Source organism: Phyllobates terribilis, unplaced genomic scaffold (assembly GCF_046119375.1).
Source record: "Phyllobates terribilis strain yellow unplaced genomic scaffold, ASM4611937v1 Scaffold_1__5_contigs__length_1240528914, whole genome shotgun sequence".
Classification (NCBI taxonomy): domain Eukaryota; kingdom Metazoa; phylum Chordata; class Amphibia; order Anura; family Dendrobatidae; genus Phyllobates; species Phyllobates terribilis.
Window position 1 is genome coordinate 490,709,960 of NW_027362761.1, and position 21,053 is coordinate 490,731,012.

A 21,053-nucleotide genomic window follows, 5' to 3' on the forward strand; every position below is an offset into this window, starting at 1 on the left:
GTCTTATAGTCCAAAAAATACGGTATGTATCTATCAGGGATGCACAACATTTTTTAAAGGGCTACTTAAATGCATACATTACCAGAGTCACTGTCAGTACATGAATACATGACTAGAATCTGGAGAGCGCCAGGATTTTTCCAAGTTATTTAACTCCAATTTTCTTGAACAAGTGACAGTTCTTTATTTGCAATGTAGATGAGGTCATACCTTGGGAATAGAGAGGCACATGAATAAACGTAAAACAATGGTAGATTCAGGAGAACAGCGACATTTTAGACAATGTCAAAGAAATATATAATTATGGGAAATGTTAGGTTCTTTTTATCATGTTGTGATGCAAGCTGTATAGGAACAAATCTATGTTTATTTGTACATTGTCACCTGCAAATCCCCTGTATACAGGGACAGATGGGCTGCCGACCATCTATCATTTTAGACCATATAAAAGATGTATCTGTACAGTCAATGAACGAATATTTGCTTGTTCGTCAGGTGATTGCTTCCATGTGTACATTGTTCATCGCACTTTAGGCCTTTTATTGACCCCTTAGTTGGCAACGCTCAAAACTTGATGGATTTTGCAAAACAACTTGAGAGCTTTGAACACTTGAATTGTTAAATTATTCCTGGACAAGTGTCCTACTTGGTAGCTTAAAAACGGCTCACGTGTTCTCCGTCCAAAATGTTTCCTGAGCGAGTAATTTAACCATTAAGCCTCTACTGGGCTCGTAGGATATACAGGTCATTCTGAATGATTTTGTGTTTTCAGGCATTGCTCCGAACATGATGTTGGCCAAAGTTTGCAGTGACAAGAACAAACCTAATGGACAGTATATAATTCAACATGACAGACAGGCGGTTATGGACTTCATCAAAGACCTGCCTATCAGGAAGGTAGGATTATCCACCTTGCAGGATACTTCTGTTGCTAGTAGGTATAAGACCCAGTTCACACATGAATGATCTGTTGCAGATTCAATATTTGGCAAAAAAATAGGGTTTTACATTCTGCATAAAAGTAAAATGTCCACACCTTTTAATGTATGTGTTATGCACTGTTATATCCTGCTGCAGATAACCGTCAATTATCCCAGACTAGATTTTTTTTTTTCTAGAAGAGCACCCCACTTGTCCATGGCCTGTGCCAGGTATTGCGGCTTAATCTCATACATACTACAGAGAGTTGGCAGAATCTCTGTGCTCTGATCAGTTTACATTTAGGTTCACAGATTTCTGTTCATCTGGGTCCATTAAGAAAAACAATTAGGAATAATTGAAGATGTCCACTACTCTGAAAACCCATTCTTAATCACTGTTTCCCTCAAGTAAAATAATAATACCTATACTCGCCTCCTGTGCTGGCGCTGTTCCAACGGTATCCGCACTGGCTATCCCGGGGCTCGCATGACATAATGCCACACAATGCCTGTGGCCAATCAGCAGCTGTTTAACTGTCCTCTCCTTCAGATGCTCTCTCACTTCTTTCGTATGGCTGAAGGACGGGAAAGCGAATCAGCTGTTGATTGGCCATAGGGATTGCGTGACATAACTGCATCGGAGTAGAGCTGCTATTATTTATTTGGGGGAAAGCATAGTGATTGAGAAAGGGATGTCTGAATGTATAGCTCAGAGCTGAATTTACAGTACTGCTGGCTGCAGAGCTGAAATCGTTCTGCGTACCTTACTAGGTCAGTGTCTGCACAAAAGTTTATATTGTTGTTGGGTAAAATATTAGTTGGAGACAATCCTACAACACACTACAATTGATAAACTATTACTAGAGTGTTGGCCAAGTGTAATACTTGCGGCATTGCTCCTGAGCCAATAATTTACCAGTAAAGAGGACCTGTCACCTCTCCTGACATTTCTGCTTTAGATATTAATTGTATCCTTACATAGTCTGCTACTGTCCAATCGGCACCACCGTTGTGAGACTGTAAGGGCACATTGCTTTAACAGGAATAATAGCAGCCAGTTGTCATTATATTTATAATTTTCCAAGATTCACTCGCCTTCTGCCATTGCAAACCTCAAGAAAAATAAGAGAGTATAAATTCCAATGACTGAAAGAATTCTCCCAGATTAGAAAAAGTTCTGACTTTCCCAACCATTAGCGCCACTCCTGTGTATGGGCTTAGTCTAATATTGCTGCTCATCCCCTTGCAAGTGATTTAGGACTGAGCCACAATACTGGATACAGACAATGGGTGAAAATAGTCCTGTTTCTATAAAAAAAAGAAAAAAATTATAATCCCAAACACTTTTATACAGAGGTCCTGTCACTTGACATAAATATGTAATTTTTCACCTGGGGTAAATACCGCTGTTCACCTGAATCTGGTGTTTTTGTTTTTTTCTTATTTTGTTTTTGCGCCTCTCCATTATTGAGATATGGTCGCCTCTTCCTGTATGTAGATCTAATTTTGTTATCCAACTGGGCATGGCTCAGAGAAGGCTTGAGGACCACACCCACTTGGTTAACAACTAGATTTACTTACAGGGAAGACGGGGAAATATCTGAAGGATGTAGAGGCGAAGGAACAAAAGAAAAACCTTGCTGGATTCAGGAGAACAGCGGCATTTCCACCAGGTAATAAAATACATATATGACAGGTCCTCTCTAAGGTTGTTATAGGGTTCAGAATAATAACCAAAATGGTGTAAAAATAAATTAGGCCAAATTACAAGTTACCCGCAGACGTCTCTACCATTAAAACTTCTCCGAAAAATCTCTGCTGTAGTTTCCGTGTTCATCCTGCACAATCAGGACACTGCCAAGACCTGACCGACTCGATCACATATCTGGTAGAGAATGACGAGTGCTCGGACCTTTGTCTCCACGCTTGTTTTCGCGTGAACAGACTGTGCCTGTTGGGTTTCTGATCCAGTGATCTATAACATATTTGACTTTTCTTAAGACACGTTCCCTATACGTTTTTTGCAGTAACTTCCAAAAAAACTTTTTCAGATTTCCACCTTTTCTGACAACCACAGCAAAAACCACATTATGTGAACACAACCTTAGATTGTGGCCAAACCAAAGACCACATTGCAGAATGAGAAACTCTACAGTATAGAATTCATGGGAGGCTCGCTATATCTAATATTTGTTATGGAAAGACCTACGCTAAACTTTTTCCGAGTGCCGGGTCATCATTCTTCTCTTTATATTGGAGCGGTGAGGATGGATTAGGACAGATTGTTTAGAAGTTCTCATAAGATCCCCTCCCGTTACACACACACACGTTATTTAGACCACAGCACATCGTGTGTTCCTGGCACACGTAGTAATGAATGGTAATAAAACCCAAATTATTAATCGTGCCTGGTAAGAAAACACAGCGGGCTTTAACAAATCAGCTCTTGGACGATCTCGTGCTTGTCAGCAGTAACTGCGTGCTACACCCCATGTAATGCCGCCAGCTCTCTGTATAGTGTTACTGACAATTGTGTTTATTGCTGCAGGTTCCAGGCATCGGGAAAGTCACTGAGAAAATGTTACGAGCGCTGGGAATTATAACGTGTACCGACCTTCACCAGCAGAGGGCGCTGCTCTCGCTCTTGTTCGCCGATATTTCCTGGCATAACTTTCTGCACATTTCCCTGGCTTTGGGGTCAACGCGCATAGAAAAGTGGGTGGCTATTTATTGTGTGCATAGATTTCATTCATCACCGTGATGTCCTATAAGATGGAAGGGTTTTTTTTAAAAGAAAGTTCAGAATTTATAGCAAAGCAAAACTTGCTAATTAAAGGGTATGGCCATTCTGGAGATAGATGTGGGTCTCAGATCCTACAGTACAGCTCTTCTTTTTTTAAGGCAGTCCCATAGACAATGAATGAAGCAGAGGCTGAGGATGCGCACCTCCTGTCCATTCACGATGAGGCTGCAGAGCCCCGATCTTGGGATCACAAGCAGTTCCTGCCGTCTGAGCCTCCGCAATCAACAAGTTATCCCCCTTATAGGGGCTAACTTGTGATTTGGGCAATAACTTTTTAAACCTCAAAAATGTGTAGACTAAAGTTGTTAAAGCGTATTTTAAAATAAAAATATTAAAAATACATATATATTTTTTTTCTATATCAGAGATGGAGAAAGAAAAAGCATGAGCACAGAAAGGTACGTTTGATAATTATAATGTTATTGTTTCTGATCAGGGTCTCTGGAGGACGTCGCATGCACTAATGGGGTTGAGACCTTCTTATCATGTGAGGACCATGCTGGACATACTATATGATGAACAATAGGGGGATGTCTGTAGTCTACAAACTGATATATAAAAGCCTGTTAGGGAATTTTAAGTTAACAGAGTGGGATGACCGGATGAGACAGAGGGCATTACCCTCACATACTGTATATTAGATTTCAGTATGAACTGTGTAATGTTTGATTAGGCCTCTTTAAAGTTTCATAGTTTTTAAGGTTGAAGGTAGACCTAAGCCATCGAGTTCCACCTATAGCCTGACATGTTGATCCATATTAGGGGACAAATGCCTTCCCGACTCCACATACGCTAATCAGACAAGTTCCTTGGATGAACGTCCCATCACACAATCAAGTGCCCATAACCTGTAATCTAGTTTTCAAGAAAGGCATCCAGGCCTCCCATCACAACACCATGAGGCATCACCAGGAGGCCCTTCTAAGAAGAAGACAAAGGTCCTTATATTCTAAAAACTATACACCCTAATTCCCTAGATGCAACCTGAAATACTATGCGATTCCTCCATAGTTGTGAATCAGATGTGCAAGTCACTCTTAATTTAGTAATTTTCTTCTCCCAAATTCCCAAGGTGCTCCTCCATTAATAGGATTGTCTGGGTTTTTAAAGCGAATCTGTCACAGGATTTCACAATACAAACTGTATATCTGTATTTACTTTGAAAAGTTATCAGAATGGCTGTATAATCCTTCATGAAACTTTTAGGAGTTCAACTGTATATCAGGATTTTAAATACAAGGCTTTTCAAAGTAAGTACTACAGCCCCATCAGGTCTAAGAGATCTGTATAAAACTTGTATTGTAATAATTTTAATATTGGTGACATTTTTCTTAGTAAATTAGCCATTTATTGTAGGCCCGTGGGGGTCAATCCCCAACGCTCAGCGATGTGAAGAGAACACTTTACTCTGGTGAGCGTTATGATCTCTCCATTGTTATCAATGAACAGCCAGATGTGCAATAACCATCACTGCCTCTAAGAAATGACACCTTAAGCGTAAGAAAAGCCACATCACTGACACATGCTCTGCCAACCCTTTAAAGAGGACATGTATCCAGGTCAGAAGTGGGCAGTTTATGCTCTTATTTTATTCCCTCTACTCCCTTGAATGGTAATTTTTCAATATATATTTTTTTTTAAATCTGCCATTCCAGAGATATGGGGCTTTTTTATTTAGTTATACTTTTTATGGTCTATACCGAGAGGGCGTGGCTCACAGAGTAATAATGCAGAGCGGACTAAGACACGCCCCTACAGATCCTGAGAGCCACGCCCACTTGGTAGAGGTCATAAATGTAGTACAAAATAATAAGTACCACATCTCTGGATCCGTATGATGAATTAAAAAAAAAAAAAAACCCTGAATACTTGGAGAATCAGCGTGAATAAAATAAAAGCAAAAACTGCCCATTTTTGTACTGATGATAAAAGCCCTTTAAATAGCAGATCGACGGGGTTGCCAGTAGTTTGACCGCCACCAATCCAATATTGATGTTCTCGCAAGTATCTGTCATCAACTTTTAACCCACAGGCCACCCCTTTAGGTAATGTATGCATTCTGTTCTTCATTGCTCCATCATCATAAATTATCCTACAGACCATCAGTAACATTTTCACTTTATTACCACATAGTCAAAACTGTGGTTGGTTTGTTTTGTGCTTATGTCAACTTATATACCATTTATGAATGACTTCAGTTTTGCCTAGAACTTTCCTTGCTTTGGTAATGTATAGATGTAAAACCATTCCAAGAGGTAGAATGCTGGCTTTCTTTAGTGCCATTTTTGGTGGACATTTCTTTTCTTGAGAAGACTCTGGTTTGGTTGAATATCCTTAGTTGTATCGAAAGGATTATTAAAGAAGCACTATTCCCATCAAAGTTTTTATCCTCTTAGTATATTGCAATCATCATATTATATAGCACTGTGTACTTACGATTGCTCATTTTCCCTTTCTACCCAGTTAATTCTTCTCTTTTCTCTGCTCTATGTAGAAGCAGGAAGTCTCTTGTCCTTGTATTTATCATTCCCCTCTTCACCTCCTGAACCAACTGCTCTGGGTCCCCCTGCCAGGGACTTTTGCAGTGATTAATGCCTCAAACAAAGAAAACTGACCTCATGTTTCTACATAGAGCTTAGAAGGATTCAGCTAGTCGGTTATTAATCGCATGAAGTCATAGACCTAATGGAAAAGAGAAGAATTAGCTGGTAGAAGGGCAAAATGAGCAATTGTAAGTACAGAGTGCTGTATGATCTGATGATTGCAATATATTAAGAGGATAAACATTTTGATGGGAGGAGTGCTTCTTTAAAGGGTCAACATTGACTTGTAGGGTGAGTACCTTCAATAGGTGGCCCTAGAGAGCCAGCTTTGTTCTCTTGGATGAGGCTATTTGCATAACCTTTTCCCAGAGAGCACTGCCTGGCCTGTAGGCTTTACTCCCTAAACCTAGATGTAAAGCCATAACTTTATATTGCTTTCTACTGTTTCCGGTTGGATATATTGTAGTATATATATTATTTTGAATTTTACATGTGCATCAGCTATGATAAATGATCTTTTTTTTTTCGTTCTGACCAATTTCAGAACCTTCAGTGAAATGAGCTCTGCCGAGGAGCAGTATGAGCAGTGTCGGGAGCTTTGTAAGGATCTTGCACAAGACCTCAGCAAGGAGGGATTAAAGGTTTGTGGAACTTTAGAGAAAGGCCACCTATAGTAATGGATGTGATGGGAGTGTGCTCATACAAGAACTGCTACTAAAGAAGCCCTACCTATATGTCTTCTTTAGTAGCAGCCTTATAGGTAAAATAGCCAATGTTTGAGGGAAAAATATAATTATTTGCCACAGCTTGTAAAAGGAATCAAATGGACGCAGCCCCATGCTGTAACGGTCTTTTAGTCTTTAATAAAGAAGGAACAATAATGGGGTCTATTACTTTGATTTTGAGTATAGCTCATCAATATCAAATTTGAAGGGGTGTGACACCCAGAACCCTCGCCGATCATCTATGATCAGCATTGTTGGCGGCTGGATATAAATGGTGTACGGGAAGGAAACAGCACAGCTCCCTGCGCTATATAATAGCCGCTGTTCAACCGATCTGATCTTGATGACCAATTCTAAGGATAGCTCATCAATACCCCAGTTGTGACAACCCCTTTATAATTATGGTGCAGTTTAATGAATTACCTAAAAACCTATTGGAATATACAAGTATAATGAGTGCTGTATACTGTTGATTAGCTTTATTTAACTTGGGATTTTTTACCATGTGCCTGGCTCATTTATATAGGACAAGCTTCAACTTGGGGTGTTTGAATCATCACAAACAGTACATGTGAACCCTCTCAGAACACCCTAAGAATGCCTCATGTATACTGATCGACCCCTTGTATATGACCCCAGGTCTAACCCTCTACGTCTTCTGAACCCAGGCCTGAGCCCCACTGTATATAGACCCCCCCCCCCCCTTGCATAGACCTGAAGTTAGACTTCCTTATATACAGACTCATGTCTGAGTGTGTATGTGTGTATATATATATATATATATATATATATATATATATATATATATATGTATGTATGTATGTATGTATGTATGTGTGTGTGTATATGTGTGTGTGTGTATATATATATATATATATATATATATATATATATATATATATATATATATATATATATATATATATATATATATATATATATATATATATATATATTTTATATACAGTGCAGACCAAAAGATTCATGACTATGAAAATTGTACATTCACACTGAAGGCATCAAAACTATGAATTAACACATGTGGAATTATATACTTAACAAAAAAGTGTGAAACAACTGAAAATATGTCTTATATTCTAGGTTCTTCAAAGTAGCCACCTTTTGCTTTGATGACTGCTTTGCACAATCTTGGCATTCTCTTGATGTGCTTCAAGAGGTAGTCACCGGAAATGGTCTTCCAATAATCTTGAAGGAGTTCCCAGAGATGCTTAGCACTTGTTGGCCCTTTTGCCTTCACTATGCGGTCCAGCTCACCCCAAGCCAGGTCATCTGGCGTAGCACCCCATCACTCTCGCTCTTGGTCAAATAGCCCTTACCCAGCCTGGAAGTGTGTTTGGGGTCATTGTCCTGTTGAAAAATAAATGATGGTCCAACTAAACGCAAACCGGATGGAATAGCATGCCGCTGCAAGATGATGTGGTAGCCATGCTGGTTCAGTATGCCTTCAATTTTGAATAAATCCCCAACAGTGTCACCAACAAAGCACCCCCATACCATCACATCTTCTCCTCCATGCTTCACGGTGGGAACCAGGCATGTAGAGTCCATCCGTTCATCTTTTCTTCGTCGCACAAAGACATGATGGTTGGAACCAAAGATCTCAAATTTGGACTCATCAGACCAAAGCACAGATTTCCACTGGTCTAATGTCCATTCCTTGTGTTCTTTAGCCCAAACAAGTCTCTTCTGCTTGTTGCCTGTCCATAGCAGTGGTTTCCTAGCAGCTATTTTACCATGAAGGCCTGCTGCACAAAGTCTCCTCTTAACAGTTGTTGTAGAGATGTGTCTGCTGCTAGAACTCTGTGTGGCATTGACCTGGTCTCTAATCTGAGTTGCTGTTAACCTGCGATTTCTGAGGCTGGTGACTCGGATAAACTTATCCTCAGATGCAGAGGTGACTCTTGGTCTTCCTTTTCTGGGGCGGTCCTCATGTGAGCCAGTTTCTTTGTAGCGTTTGATGGTTTTTGCAACTGCACTTGGTGACACTTTCAAAGTTTTCCCAATTTTTTGCACTGACTGACCTTCATTTCTTAAAGTAATGATGGCCACTCGTTTTTCTTTACTTAGCTGCTTTTTTCTTGCCATAATACAAATTCTAACAGTCTATTCAGTAGGACTATCAGCTGTGTATCCACCAGACTTCTGCACAACACAACTGATGGTCCCAACCCCATTTACAAGCCAAGAAATCCCACTTATTAAACCTGACAGGGCACACCTGTGAAGTGAAAACCATTTCCGGTGACTACCTCTTGAAGCTCATCAAGAGAATGCCAAGAGTGTGCAAAGCAGTCATCAAAGCAAAAGGTGGCTACTTTGAAGAACCTAGAATATAAGACATATTTTCAGTTGTTTCACACTTTTTTGTTAAGTATATAATTCCACATGTGTTAATTCATAGTTTTGATGCCTTCAGTGTGAATGTACAATTTTCATAGTCATGAAAATACAGAAAAATCTTTAAATGAGAAGGTGTGTCCAAACTTTTGGTCTGTACTGTATGTGTGTGTATATATATATTTTTATATATTATAATATAAACAGGCTCAGGAATGGGGAAAATAAAATTAAAAAATAGTTTGTACCCTGTAAGAAAAGTGTGACTGCAAGAGAATGCAAATAGAGAAGAGCGGACACCGATAAATACCAAGAGTTCCTTTAGGAAAATCTGCTTGTCATCTGCCGAACATCTGCAACATTGGGAGAATGCTTCCAATTAGGTAAAATTCCCAGGCCTCTAGCGAGACTCGTGCTATGGTTTCTATTTGGCATTACAGAGTAGTTAGTCAGTCCCAGCACCCACTATGCCTCCATCTATTCTAACGTTGACTATCTTTGTATCCACACTGGAAGAATATTTCTTTGGTTGTCCTCCAGAATTTTGTTTATATTGTTCTTGTCTTCTCGCTTCCTCCATGAGTTGTTTTATAGACGTCCTTGTCCAGTTATTTCCTGCTTTCTACTTTGAGGCTAAAAAGTTTGTGTTTCCTAAGGATTTATTAAAGTGAATACTAATATTGTGGCATTTGTTTGGAGCTGTACGAGTTCAGTCGATGGGTGGATCTCGCAACTTCCATTATAGCTGGAACTTCTTAACCTGTATGTGAACTTTCACTGTGCGGCCAAAAGCAACACAACTGAGCCTCTTTAGGGTTATAAATGGACTTCTGCTTCCTTTATAATAGGGCAGAACTGTTACACTGAAACTGAAAAATGTCAAGTTTGAAGTCAAGACCAGGGCATTAACAGTTTCCTATGTGGTCTCTACAGAGGAGGAAATTTTCTCCGTTGCCAAGGAAATTCTTAAAGCAGAAATCAATTTGACCTCACCGGAACCTCTACGCCTCAGATTGATGGGTAAATCTAGAATTCCATGCTATGAAACTTGCTTTAAGATGAATTGATGCATTAAAGCATACCTGTTGTTTTCAGAATTAGGTGTTGTGTTGAATTACTCTATTTTAGCCATTAAATGATTTGTATTCTGTATTTTTCGCCAGTTTTCCCCACTGCTGACTCTATCTCTAATTTCCAGTTGTCTCTGAGCTAGTGCATGGAAGCTAGTAGCTGATATGAAATCTCCCATAGACAGTACACAGACATAAGAAATTCCTGCTCTCCTGTCTCTATGTAGCATATGCTCAGAAACAGCAGCAGTATGAATGTCATTATACAGCAGTAATGAACAGTGTAGCTGTGACTCCAGCTCTGTAGTGAGATAAAAACACTTACCAGAAAGCTGCAGCACAACCTTTGTCTTTTTTTTCCCTCTTCTCTCACTTTTGCCCTCTCCATAGATGACTTCAATAGGTAGCTGTAATCTGAAACCCAGTAAGCTGTCTTGACTAAAACAGTTTTTTCAACAGTTTTTGTAATGAAGGATACATCTAAGAAACTGGAAGAAGAAAAGAGCAGAAGCTTCTTTCTCTGATAACATAGATTACATTTTTTTAATTTTTTGTTGCACTATTGATTCATGTAAGACTTGTTGAAACGATCGAATGTATAAAAGTCTAACCCTGCTACAGAGAACACACATGTTGTTCTAACCATGGACACTTTTTTATATTTGCATAGGAATGTATTATACTTGTGTATAAGTTAGGAAAATGAGACTCCTAAAGATGCATTCACCAGAATGTGACTCGCGAACTGCTGAAAATATTGTGCACAAGGAGCACCAGAGTTGTCTGACTGCATTACTGAGACTAGTCACGAAGGCGCGTACTGCTGACACTGGGACCAAAAAAATATTTTTTTCCACAGCAGTAGTATTATTGCTTAAATCGTAGATCTTCTCTCTGGCTGCTGTTGTCTTTGTCTGAAAAATGCTTGTCTATGAGTAGGAAAAATATATCTTTGTACAATATTAGCCAGTAGATAGAAAAATATTAAAATTTGAGAGTCCTCCGTTGTTGATACCATCTTTTCAGTTAGCCGTTAAAATGTAGCAAATTGCAAACTCTCGAAACTACTCAGGTCTCTTCATCAGGCATAAAGATATGGTACATTCTGGTTTCCTGCATTTTGATACAGGATAAAGATACATTTTTGTACCTTGTTGGCCTGTAGATAGAAAATTATTAAAATTTGAGAGTCCTCAGTGGTTGATGCCAAAATGGAGGATATCAGAATGTACCGAATCTTTATGCCTGATGAAGAGACCTGAGTAGTCTCGAAAGCTTGCTATTTATTACCATCTTTTCAGTTAGCCATTATAAGGACTCTCAAATGTCTGTCAGTAGAAATTATGTCAATTATTGGGAAGAGCTGGCTAGGGGCAGAGCCAGAGTCTTCTCGTCTTCAGCTACAGCAATTCAAGTGCCTGCTAAATGTGAAAAATCAGGAAGAACGTTGAGTTACACTTTAAGCCTTTGTATTGGATAGACTGCCCCTCTTATACAGAATGTACCTTCCCTCTCACATGCCTCTTTCTCACACAGACCGCTCCCCATTGTATCCCCCGCTGCTCCATATGACTGCCCACCCCCTCAACGTAAACTTCACAATTTCCCCTGATCAGAAAGATAAGCGCAGGGATGGGAGAGCCGACCGTCATCTTCTTTTTCCGATGTACACCACATCTTTTGGGACTACCCAATTCTAACTCCTTTTTGGGGAGAAGCCGGTAGAATTATCTCCCTGCCTTTTTTCTATTACACCATAATGACAATCTCTTGAAGTGACAATATCACTTAGTAATAGAATTCCAATGTGTCCAACCGCCTTGCTGAAAGTGCAGCTACGGGAAGAAAATTAGCTTTATTCCTCCCGGCAGCCACCGGCTTTCAGTCATAGAGGCGTGGATTTAGTCACTGCTCAGTACACAGTGAGTGCAGCTGTAAGCATGTCCCGGCACATTGACTGACAGCCAACTCCGCAGCGTATAGGTGCCGAGACGGTTATCAGAGTTACACTGAGTTACACAAGGGTTACACTGCCTTTGGTAATGGATCTGATTGATGAATTTGGCAGGATCTCTGGTCTAAAAATAAACGGGCAGAAATCCATGTTGTTACCTCTAAGCACCATGGGATGGAAGATAGGGGATGAACTCCCACAGAAGGTCTTTGCCGTGATCAACTCCCATTTATCATCCTTTATATGGGGCTCAAACTGACACAAACTAAAACTGACCGCTCTTCAGAAGCCCAAGGATGAGGCAGGTGCGCCACTCCTGGACTACTTCTTGTACTACGTAGCTGGCCAACTTCGCTTTCTACAACACTGGATAGCAGATAATCATTTGCCTATTTCTGATCACCACCTTGCTCACTGTTTGAGTCTTCAGAGTTTATGGGGGGTCTTGGAGACATCCGAGCAATACTCACGCTCTTTCTTGCCAATTCACAGACTTGCGGTGCAAGTGTGGAAAGCCACCAAACAGATTTTTCGATTCAAGGACACAGTAGCCGAGTCCCCCTTATGGCATAAGGCTGCGTGCCCACTATGCTTTTTTCAAGCGTTTTTGCTGCGGAATTTTCGCAGCGAAAACGCTTGGTAATTCGTGCCCCATGGTCCCCAATGATGATCCACATGTTCTGTGCACATGCTGCGGAAATTTCCGCTGCGGATTATCATTGCGGAAAAATCCGCAGCATGTCCATTAATTTTGCGGACACGCAGTGTAATTGCCGCCATTGACTTGCATTGAAACACATAATATCCGGATGAGCACATTTGCACAAGCGGATATCATGCGGTTCAATGTGCGGATGGTACCCGGGTTTGGAGAAGAGGAGACTCTCATCCAGAGTCAGGTATCATAGAACCTGTAAAAAAAAAAAAAAAAAAAAAAAAAAGTAAAATTAAAAAATAAAGATTATACTTATCGTACCTTCTGATGGCCTCCGGTCTCCTCAGCGATGCGTCCGGTCTGTTGTGTGGGTCGCGGTGGTGTGAAAGGACTTGCCATGACGTCATTTAGTCATATGACAGGTCACGCGACCGCCGATGTCAGCGGTTGCGTGACCTGTCACATGACTAAATGACGCCATGGCAGGTCCTTTCACACCACCGTGACCCGTACAACAGACCAGACGTAGTGGAGAAACACCGGGGGCCATCGGAAGCTAAGTATAATCTTTATTTTTTACCATTCTTATTCTTTCTTTTTTTTAAACTATTACTTGGTCACACTATATAAATCCATGACGGTTGCATGGATTTATATAGTGTGAACAAGTTGTCAAGCACTTTTCCAAGTGATGCCAAAATCGCTTGGAAAAGCGCTTGATAACCCGCATGCAAAGACGCTTGACAAACGCTTCTACCTGGCGGGAAAAACGCATGTAAAAACCGCATGCGTTTTTCCTGCCAGGGAGAAAAAATATGCAGCATTTCTGCATTGTGGGCACATAGCCTAACCGTGCTCTTCCTGAATTGCTACATTCCCAAGAAGCTCAGTTTTGGTCAAACTTGGGGGTAAATATACTGGCACAAGTATATATCCTGGGGAAGAGGGGGCAGATTTTATACACCTGATGTGGTATTGCCCTCCTATTGCAGACTTTTGGAAGGAGGTCATAGCTATCCTCCTTGAGATCCTACAACCCCCTGTACCACTCTGCCCCAATGTGTGTTTATTAGGGATCGTTGATGAGGAGACCTGGCCTCACTACCCTTGCACTCTTCTCATGGAGACATTGTTTTTGGCTCGCAGGGCTATTGCCATGAGATGGATTGATAGAAAACCCCCACAAATTTAACACTGGGTCAATATGGCAAATGCTGCAGCTTCCTATGAGAGAGTGAGGTGTAAAGCTAGACATTGTCCTCAAAAATTTGATAAGGTATAGAAGCCTTTTTTTGATTCCCCTTTAACACATTAGTCTCGAGGTGATGAGGAGTATTCTCTCATGATAAAATGTGATATTTGCTGCCTGACATGGGTGTCTTCTAGTTTTGGTTAAGATATTGGACCCATGGTATGTTAAGTTCAAGGTTAACTTTGCCAGACAGTATTAATGAGCAATGAGAAATACTGTTTGTTCTATTGTTCTATGATGTAACCTGGTTATGTTGGATAATCTTCAATAGAACAAGTTAAAAAAAAAATAAAAAATGTTTGGAGACTTGACAGGTTCCCTTTAATTTTAGAGATGGTAGAAGCTGTACATCAGTGTTTCCCAAACTCCAGTCCTCACAGCCTCTAACAGATTGTTTTCAGGATTTCCTTAGTTTTGCGTAGGTGAGAGATCCTGTGGCAATTTCTGATGCCTTGATAATAAGTCCATCACCTGAGCAATAATGAGATCCTGAAATTTTGATCGGTTGGGGGCCATGAGGGCTGGAGTTTGGGAAACACTGCTGTACGTGATAGATTTGATAAGGTGGGTGACAACATGAAGAAAGGTTCCCTTTGTGTCCCTGGAGGAGACCGTGTAGAGGATGGGAAGATGACAAAGGATCAATTCATTTGTCAGATTAAAATCCCAAGTATATTTTCCAAGGATGAATCCAAGACTGTTATTTAGACCATTACAGAATTAAATTTTGACTTCTTTAACTACTGTCATTTTCAGGTGTAAGGATTTCTGGATTTTTATCAGAAGATGACAGAAAATATCAGAAAAGTATCACTAGTTTCCTGGGCTTAAGCAAAGCTATAAAACCTAAGTGCTCAGACATGGCTGACAATTCTGACCAAATAACCCAGACTCCGGCCCCACAACGACAAAGTTTCTTTAATCAGAAACGTGCAGCCAGACAACTAGGGCTGGAACAAGAGAGTCGGGAGCAAGGGTCCACGAGAAGCGCAGACACGAGCAGGGAGCAGAGCGTGACACCGGCTCCATGCGACCAGCAGGAGGACATAACCCAGGTGGACCAGATTTGCCAAGAACCTGATTTCACCTGTCCTATTTGCATGATGAAGCAGAGTGATTGGGATTTGCAGGCATTTAATAGACATATTGACCGATGTCTCAGTAAATCTCCTCCTTCCGATAACACTGAAATAGGCAAATGTGAGAACGTACTTGGAGAAAATAATGATCAAGCCAAAAAAAGTCATGAAGGCTTTTCTGACTGCTTCGGGAGAGATGTCCATATAAAGAACCTTAAAAACAAAATGGTGACCACGACACTATTCGAAGACATGGACGACTTTGTCATTGATAAAAACACAATGCGCACCATCCATGACCAACAGGTACAGAAGGAGCCCGGCAAAGATGAAATTAATTGTAAAAACCCTGTGGAAAATCATCAAATAAAAAGTGACGTAAAAACGGATGAGAGTAAAACTGCGTCACAACCAAGTTCATCAGTGTGGTCTGGAGAAACAGTGTTCATCTGCCCAGTGTGCAACATACAGCAAGATACCTCCGACCTCGCAGTGTTTAATAGGCATGTTGATGTGTGCCTCAATAAGGGTATTCTAGACGAGCTCAAGGAACATCCTGCCAAACCGGATCTAAGACCCCCGAAAAATGGTCATCAGAATGGTGAGTGCATTGTAGATTATAGACCTTGTATAATAGAAACGTAATTATCAGTTTAAATGCTAAAAACCTTTCTAAAGTAAGGTGACAAAACAGTGAGTAGTGTTTCTGTTGTCCTTTTTGGTCAGTTTTTTTTTTTGTGCGTCACAAAGGTGGTGTAAGAAATACAGAAATTTCTTATGCCAAACAGCAGCTGACATATATGGCAAATTCATTGAGAGGCACACTCCTTTTAATGGATTTGGCGCATCTTACTCCTAATCACCCTTCATCAAAACTAGTGTGCAGAACACCTGACTTGATAAATTAGAACTCAAATTTTTTGGATTGTTTTTGATGCAGTTTTTGTATATTAGATTTTTTTTTTTTTTTTTTTTTGCTTGAATTGATTTCAGTGGTCTGAAGCCAGTTTCACACGTCCTAGTACTTACCGCCATGCACTTACTCGAACTTGAAAGCCTCATATATTCACATGATGCTGGTGAATTCATGCTCAGTCCGTGCATCGCTGCCTTATTTGGAGCATTTTTCAAGGAGGAACACCTTAAGGATTGATATGTTGCTTCTTTTTCCACGTGAATGTGTAAAGATATCTTTATGCCTGTGGGTGGGAATATAGTTCTCCTAGTCTAAGTGGTTTGATCCTATACTGCAATGAATTATGGGACTAAATACTGAATTGCTTTCATTGTTTAAAGGGAACCTGTCAGCTGATTCATGCTGCATCAGAACCTGGCTGCATGACTGCAGCCCGGTATATATTTATTTGAAACGCTCAGGCATTTCAGAGAAAACATAGTTTGAAGATCTGGCCGGGGGCCATACATAGAGATGAGATTAGTCCAGCTCCCCCCCCCCCCCCCCCCCCAGCCAGCTTCTCCTTCACCACCCTAGTTGATTGACAGGTCTCTTTCATGTATATACATCGGGGGAGATCTGTCAATTTACCTGCTAGGAAGAGCCAGCCAGGGGTGGAGCTGGACTAGTCTGGTCTCTGGCTATGGTCCCTGCCTGTGGTTTGGGCAGCATGAATCGGCTGACAGGTTCCCTTTAATTCTGATATTATTCTTATTTAATAATACACATGCTTCCGTAATCCATTAATTTCCATGTGATCTCTCTGGACCACAATACTTATGTATTATTCATGGTTTTAGCCTTGTCCAGCCATCAGTAGTCACTGCAATAACGACTGTGTGAACAGATCCTGAATGTGTTGGGAGCTGCCAGTGACCTTTGGCTGCACCTTCCTGCTCTGGGTGAATGAGCCATTAGGAGCACAATCTGTACACATGGCACGGTGCCCAGCACACAGACAAAAGTCCTGTGGAAAATAATAAATCCTGCCAGGACTTTTCTCTTTAAATAACACTTTTACTGCCCACTCGAGGTTTACAGCTCGACTAGAAAGTTTTATAGCCGGCAGTAGGAGTATGAGACCTATTCTCGGCATCTATTACTGTGTATTGTCCTCCTTGTATTTATATGGACTGTATGTATGTATATAATTATTTATTTTTAGAGCACCATTGATTCCATGGTGCTGTACATGAGAAGGGGTTACATACCAGATACAAATATAAAATACGGTGTACAAACTAACAATGACAGACAGGTACAGAGGGGAGAGGTGTCAGGACGTAATCTTTCATTGCACGCGCCTCAGTGTTCAGTAGTGAACATTGAATGCACGTGCTCACCGAACAAGAAGAAATTAATGGGCTAGCAGCCATCAAAATACAGCTGCCGGCCCAAGCACTGCTGTCTCTGGAAATCTGCCCATGGACCAGATAAAAGGTCATCGAGGACCGTAAACAGCCCGCAGGCCTAAGGTTCCCCACCCCTGGTCTACAGCATAATGGGAAAGGAGGCAGAAGGTTAGGGGGTTGTGGCAGCTCCGATGTTGTTGAGGTGGCAGGGCGTCATTGCAGGCTCAAAGCTGTCTTGAAGAGGTGGATTTTCAAGTTCTGTCAGAAAGATCCGAGTGCGGCAGATAATAGGATCAGATATGTTGGGGCACAGAGTCCCAGAGGATGGGGGATACTCGGGAGAAGACTTGGAGGCGATTGAATGACTTATGAATGTGGAGGAGAGGGGGAGGTCTTCGTAGGACTGAAGGTTGCATACTGGAAGATATCGGGAGATTAGTTTGGAGATATACGGAAGAGACAGATTATGGACAGCTTTGTAGGTCAGCGTTAGTAGTTTGAACTGGATACGTTGGGGAATTGGGAGCCTGTCAGAAAAATATTAAGAATTTCTCCCCCTGAAGTCCCTCTCACCCCTTCCCTATAGTATTTGTCAGGAGAGAAGAGCTGACAATCTACCATCTGTCTGTATGCAAATTATCACCCACAACAGAAGTAGCTTAAACAATTGGTGGCACAAGAGAGGTGCTACCAACCCAATTAAAATGCAATGCCCATATTTTTAGTGATAGGGTCAGCCTAAGGAACAATATGCTTATTTTCCCGTCACTGTAAGCTGGAGGGCTGTGGCGCAAAAGTAACAAAATTACAGACTGCAGCTATATTATGTGTGTGGCCTCTGAAGAAAGGTAAAATCATAACTGAAAATAAGGTATCGTTTTCGGGCCTCTACGGTCAACACCGATGAGTTATCGCAAAAGCCAGATATTCTAATAAAAATATGAAGGCTGGAGACCAGCCCCCGTGATGTCATCCCAGTGGGTGTGTGCACAGGTCTCCCCTTAGGCATAAAAGAATCCACGGAGGATGGATGAGTACTCATTGCCGGGAGTATGTATTTATTATAGCAAAGGGTTTTTTCGAGAACGGTCAAATCTGGAGGGTCTCCCCTCCACCTATACTGAGTCGTCCTTGCGAACTGTATAGTAAGTTTCCTCTTTAATCCTGTTTATTTTGTGTAACTGTATATTCTGTACTGTAATTGTCTCCTTTTGTAAAATCTTTGTATATTTTTCCTAAACTCTGCCTCCCTTTTGGATTAAATATAAAATTTAATAGTTCTGTTTCTTTTGTCCTGTAATCGTTCCCTCCCCCGAAGCCATATACGCTACCAGAAAGCAGGTTTCCGGCCAGGCCTGTATTATGGTTCAAACTCGGCTGGTGGTGTCAGCGCATAATATTAATTGGGCTATCGTGAAGCTGGCAGTAAACGTACGGGGTGTGTACACATATTCCATGTGTTGGAATCTGGAGGTGTGACGCTATACGCTTTCTGCTGGCTTGCCAATAGCTACGTAGTGAGTAGTCGGGATCATGTGCTCGCGAATCCCTGCTGAATCCTGTGAATTCCTGACAAAGTGACGGCAGCGGTGAGATATGGTGTGATCTCCACGGTGTCATCGCTGGCGTCCCTGACAGAGCCAATGAAGGGATTTGCAGAGGAGAGAAGCGGAGTAGCTTGGAGAGAGATGAATGAGTCGGGCAGCAGAGTTAAGGACAGACTGGAGAGGCGAGAGAGTGTTAGCAGGGAGGCCACAGAGGAGGATATTGCACGGTGGTTCAGTGGTTAGCACTGCAGCCTTCCAGCGCAGGGATTCTGGGTTCAAATCCCACCAAAGACAACATCTGCAAGGAGTTTGTGTTTTCTCCCCATGTTTGTTTCTGTTTACTCCTGGTTCTCCGGTTTCCTCCCACACTCCGAAGACATACTGATAGGGAATCTAGATTGTGAGCCCCAATGGGGACAGTGCCGACAATGTCTGTAAATTGCTGTGGAATTAATGGCGCTATATAAGTGAGTAAAATAAATAAATAAAATATTGCAGTAGTCGAGGTGGGAGATGATGTGGGCATGCACTAACATTTGTAGAGGTTGAGGAAAGGACGGATTCCGAAAATATTTTTAAGTTTGAGATGGCAAGAGCTTGGATGTGTGGCTTGAAGGACAGGGCAGAGTGTAGGGTTATCCCGAGGCTGCGGACTTCCAGTACTACAGAAAGCATGGTGTCGTTAATTGTGATAGATGGATAGATCGGGTAGGTGGAGAATTGGTCAATAAAGGCAGTGGCTGGGCCCAGGGGTTTGTATATGATGGCCACTTGCAGGTTAGAGGGAGAAAGTAGATACGGACAGAATGTACTTCAAAAGAAGGGAGGGTAGAGGTGGGATGAGTTTGGAGGTGCAGTTACAAAGGAGAAGACCCACTCCATTACTGTGTCTATTGCCAGGATGAGGAGTGTGGGTGAATTGAAGGCCACCGTAACCCAGCACAGCAGGTGAGGCCACGTTGTAGGGCGGCAGCCATGTTTCGGTGAGGGCCAGGAAGGATAGATTGCGAGAGCTAAAGAGTTTGTGGATGATGCGGAGCGTATTGCAGATGGAACGGACTTTTCAAAGAGCTCCATAAAAAGGAAGCAGTGGAGTGGTGGTCAAAGGAACAGGTTTTATGTTGCAGAGATTACAGTAGTTTCTAGTAGGTGAGGATTGCTAGGAGGCAGAATTAATTGGGGGCATCAGTTGTGGAGGTCCAGAATAGCAGTAAAGTACAGCTATTCACAGGCGCCCGGTAGTGAGGACAACCTCACTACCTGGTGCCTGTGAATAGCTGTACTTTACTGCTATTTACAGACACCGGAGACATTGACTATCGTGGACTACGATGGAGGAGCTTTGTGGGAACATTTTTTTTAATAAATTGGTGAACGTGGAATAGTGTAGGGAAGTTCAAATAAGGTATTTTTTTCTGTGTTTTTGGGCATGTCTGATAGACGCCTCTCTATCACTAACCCCTGGGATTGATGCCAGCTGACATCAACCTCAAAAATATTACCCTGATTGCCACCACACCAGGGCAATCTGGAAGAGCCGGGCAAAGTGCCAGAATTGGCGCATCTAATGGATGTGCCAATTCCGGGGTGGCTGCGGGCTGGTATTTTTAGGCTGGGAAGGACAAAATAACCATGGACCTTCCCAGCCTTATGATATAAGCATACAGCTGTCTGCTTTACCTTGGCTGGTCATCAATTATGGGGGGGGGGATCCCACATCACTTTATTTACTTCCCAGCAGCTACCTGGGAGTCAGAGATGCGTCCAGGCGTCTTCCCCATGCTGTTCCCGTTTACATTTGAGTGCTGTCTCCATCCATTTCAGCGATGTTCCTGCCCTC

The 21,053-nt window shown here is 41.7% G+C and overlaps 1 protein-coding gene across 2 annotated transcripts in view; it reads left to right on the plus strand.

Moving 5' to 3' along the window:
• The window catches only part of POLK (DNA polymerase kappa), a 100,022-nt gene that overhangs the window by 60,609 nt on the left and 18,360 nt on the right, over window positions 1–21,053 (plus strand). For both annotated transcript variants that reach the window (XM_073680036.1, XM_073680046.1), the window contains 6 exons: window positions 773–897; window positions 3,469–3,635; window positions 4,089–4,121; window positions 6,811–6,907; window positions 10,198–10,369; window positions 15,037–15,960. In XM_073680036.1, the coding sequence (XP_073536137.1) occupies window positions 773–897; window positions 3,469–3,635; window positions 4,089–4,121; window positions 6,811–6,907; window positions 10,198–10,369; window positions 15,037–15,960 (1,518 nt within the window). The remainder of the gene's footprint in view (window positions 1–772; window positions 898–3,468; window positions 3,636–4,088; window positions 4,122–6,810; window positions 6,908–10,197; window positions 10,370–15,036; window positions 15,961–21,053) is intronic.